This window comes from Marmota marmota, unplaced genomic scaffold, assembly GCF_001458135.2.
Source record: "Marmota marmota marmota unplaced genomic scaffold, marMar, whole genome shotgun sequence".
In the NCBI taxonomy this organism is placed as follows: Eukaryota; Metazoa; Chordata; class Mammalia; order Rodentia; family Sciuridae; genus Marmota; species Marmota marmota.
In genome coordinates, this window is record NW_026000172.1 from 920,212 (window position 1) to 923,779 (window position 3,568).

At 43.8% G+C, this 3,568-nt stretch overlaps 3 protein-coding genes across 4 annotated transcripts in view; 2 read left to right on the top strand and 1 right to left on the bottom strand.

Moving 5' to 3' along the window:
- The window catches only part of CUNH2orf68 (chromosome unknown C2orf68 homolog), a 5,582-nt gene extending 4,946 nt beyond the window's left edge, over positions 1–636 (bottom strand). Inside the window, exon 1 of the mRNA XM_015506298.2 lies at positions 629–636. Within this exon, the coding sequence (XP_015361784.1) occupies positions 629–636 (8 nt within the window). The remainder of the gene's footprint in view (positions 1–628) is intronic.
- The window catches only part of Vamp5 (vesicle associated membrane protein 5), a 23,619-nt gene extending 22,666 nt beyond the window's left edge, over positions 1–953 (top strand). Inside the window, exon 4 of the transcript XR_007342177.1 lies at positions 942–953. The gene's annotated coding sequence lies outside the window, so the exon portion shown is untranslated. The remainder of the gene's footprint in view (positions 1–941) is intronic.
- Positions 837–3,568, top strand: part of Usp39 (ubiquitin specific peptidase 39) — a 36,171-nt gene continuing 33,439 nt past the window's right edge. For both annotated transcript variants that reach the window (XM_015506299.2, XM_048787776.1), the window contains exons 1-2: positions 837–985; positions 2,927–3,021. In XM_015506299.2, the coding sequence (XP_015361785.1) occupies positions 900–985; positions 2,927–3,021 (181 nt within the window). In that variant the 5' untranslated portion in view covers positions 837–899. The remainder of the gene's footprint in view (positions 986–2,926; positions 3,022–3,568) is intronic.

A 3,568-nucleotide genomic window follows, 5' to 3' on the forward strand; every position in this document is an offset into this window, starting at 1 on the left:
GGCGGTCTGGGGTTTCCCTGCGGCCCCGCCACTGCTCTGCCGGGGTCGGGTCCAGGCGCTGCGGCGGCCAAGACCGCGCTGGTCCAGCGGCCGCCCCTTAGCAAATGCCCAGGGCTTCCGCAGCCACCGTACCCCTCATAGGGCCCTGCGGTGCCTACTGCGGACGGACGGGTCGGCGCGCGCCTGAGACTGGCTGTGTCCCGCCCGCAAGGTGGACGGCCTGGGAGACTGTTCTCCGTCGGGCCCTGAGGTTCTGCCCGTGTGGGCCACAGGCTGGCGGCCTTGGCTCCGGGCTTACCGTGTGGGTGCAGTGAACAGCAAGGGGAGACAGGCTCCAACCAGCTCTAGAAGGTGCGAGTTCTGTAGGCTCTGGGCTCTTTGGTCAGGCACCACACCTATGCAGTTTCTCTTCCCGGAGCCTTGTGGGAGTGACTCTAGGACGGACACCCCTGCTATATTCTGGCCACTGCTGTTGCTTGTTAAACAGTCTTTTGTTTTGGACCCAATGCCGAATGTGGTCCTTCAGTATCCATGAAAACTGGTAGGCTAAATTGTTAAAGGTTAAATCTGTGACATGGATCCAGACAAGTGGCACATTTAGGATATCCATACACACTTTAAACTGTACTTGTGCATTGCATTGGCCTTATCTTAGCACTTGTGATATAGTTCACGAGATCTTCCATGTCTCATTGAATTTCTTTATGTAATGTATAAATGAATCTTGTTGGTTAAATACATAGCAAGTACATTCTTCCAGCTTCTGGCTTGTTCCCCTAGTGGACTTTTAAAAAAGATGATTTGCCATATAAGAAATTAGGATTAGATTTTTCCATTTCTTTGTTTCTTAGCACTGGTAGTTGATTCTGAATATAGGGTTGTCATTTTCAAAATCTGCAATGATTTTCCTTTTAGCAAAGAATGGTCGCGTGGATTCTGAGGATCGGAGGAGCCGCCACTGCCCATATCTGGATACCATTAACAGGTCAGTAGGATAGAGAAGCTGAGGATGGCTTAAGAAAAGTGTGTGGGGGGGTCTACATGGAAAATTCTTTGGATTGAACATCAGACAACACTTTACTCCTTTAAAAGCTTTTTGCCAAGAAAATTGTGTTTCTTGCAATATTTGTTAATGTCATTTTGGGGGGGCATCTACTGAAGAATGAACCTGGGGCATTCTACCACTGAGCTACATCCTTAATCCTTTTTATTTATTTACTTAGTTTGAAACAGGGTCTTGCTGAGACACTGTGGGGTTCAGTAAGTTGCTGATGCTGACCTTGAACTTAGCATTCCTAATGCCTGAGCCTCCCAAGTTGCTAGGATTACAAGTGTGAGCCATTATACCCTATTTAATCTTTGTTCTTCAAATATAAAGTGGCAGAAATCATTTTCTTTTTTTAAAAGGTGGGCATATACATAAAGAGCTTTTAGCTTATTCTTAATTTGTTTTTTTGAAATAAGAGGACACATATTATACTTAAAATAGCAATAACAAATATTTATTGAGCATTCTTTGTATATCAGGTATTAGTCTCCATGCTGAGAATTCAACAGACTTAATAGTAGCGAACGTAAAGTATTTACTACTAGGCATGGTGGCGTACACCTGAAGTCCCAGCTATTTGGGAGGCTGAGGCAGAGGATGGCAAGTTTGAGATCACCCTGGGCAACAGATCCTGTCTCAAAAATGAAAAGGGCTGAGGGTGTTGTTCAGTGGTAGAGTGCCCCTGGGTTCAACCCCCAGTACCCCCCACCCCCCGCCACACACACACACACACACACACACACAATTGTCAGTAGTTACAACTGCACTGTACAGGATCATTTATAATTCATTAGAGAAATCCCAGTGTCACTTGTGGGTTTGGTGGAGGTAGAGTTTTTTTTTTTGTTACTTTCTGTCCAGTATTCACATGCTATTACTTGACACTTGAATACATAATATAGTTGTAGGTATTCTCCTAAAATCTTTCAAGTTTCCCCCTTATTTTTATGGAGAAAAAGAATTTTTTCTCAGGCTGGAGTTGTGGCTTAGAGGTAGAGCGCTCGCCTGGCATGTGCGAGGCCCTGGGTTCGATCCTCAGCACCGCATACAAATAAGTAAGTAAAATAAAGATATTGTGTCCAACTAAAACTAAACAATAAATAGTTAAAAAAAAAAGAATTTTTTTCTCTTATAAAATGGTGTATTCAGTCTGTTTATGTCCTCTCATCTCCCAGAATGCCGTGGGGACCCTACTATAGCCCTATATCTACCTTTCCCTTCAGAGAAGGTCATGATAATGAAGGGTTCTTAACTGGCTACAAATATAATCATCCCTTGGTATATGGAGGACCGGTACTAAGAACCCCCATGGATACCAAAATCTGTGGATAATCAAGTCCCTTAAATAAAATGAATTGCCATGGTATTTGCATGTGATCTATGCTCATCCTCCTGCACACTTTAAATTATCCTAGGTCACTAATTAATGCTGATATAAGTACTGTATAAATAGGTACCATACTGTATTGGTTATGAAATAATGACAGGAGAAAAATGTCTGTACTTGTTTATTACAGATATAGTTTTTGTTTTTTCCCAGATACTTTTGATGTGTTTGGTTGAACCCACCAGTGTAGAACCCATGGATAAGTGCACACTACTTCTATTAAGGAAAAGGGTCATGGGCATTATGTGTCAGGTGCAGACACCTCCACACTGCCTTGGGCATGGTAGCTGGAAATGGAGAATGATTAATGCGCTCCACAATTTACAGTTGATTCTAAACCATTCTCTGCAGGGTTCTATGGGACACGTGGAATCTGGGGCTCTGTTTGGGTCCCTCTTAGACTTGAAGCCAACACAGCTGTTTGGGGCCCTCCCAGACACTGACCTATTGATTATGTGGTCTTTTTTTGTGTGTTGTTTTGATTCTTTTAGGAGTGTGTTGGACTTTGACTTTGAGAAACTGTGCTCTATCTCCCTTTCACATATCAATGCATATGCCTGTCTGGTGTGTGGCAAGTACTTTCAAGGTGAGTGAATATTTTCAGAGCTATCTGCAGGTCTTCTTTTATTTTATTTTTTTAAGAAAGCAGTTTGTTCTTGAGAGTCATGTCTTGTAATCCCTCTTTGTTCCAGGGACATTGGAATACTCTTAGAAAACCAATAAAAAGGTCTGTGGTCAGAACCTGAGTACATCTGAGAGGGATAGAGGACTAGTTCTGTGAAAGACAAAGACTTTGGATTTCTGACTTTAATGTTTTCTGTACTTATATCTTTCCTTTTTTTTTTTTTTTGGTACCCGGGATTGAACTCAGGGGTACTCGACCACTGAGCACATCCCCAGCCCTATTTTGTATTTTATTTAGAGTCAGGGGCTCACTGAGTTGCCTAGCACTCTGCTGTTGCTGAGGCTGGCTTTGAACTCACAATCATTCTGCCTCAGCCTCCTGAGCTGCTGAGATTAATGGTGTGAGCCACCGTGCCGGCTACTTATGTCTTTCTTGTGTGTGTGTGTGTGTGTGTGGGGGGGGGGGGTCGGGGGGGGTTCCGTGGCAATGAAGGCAACCCCATGGGCCT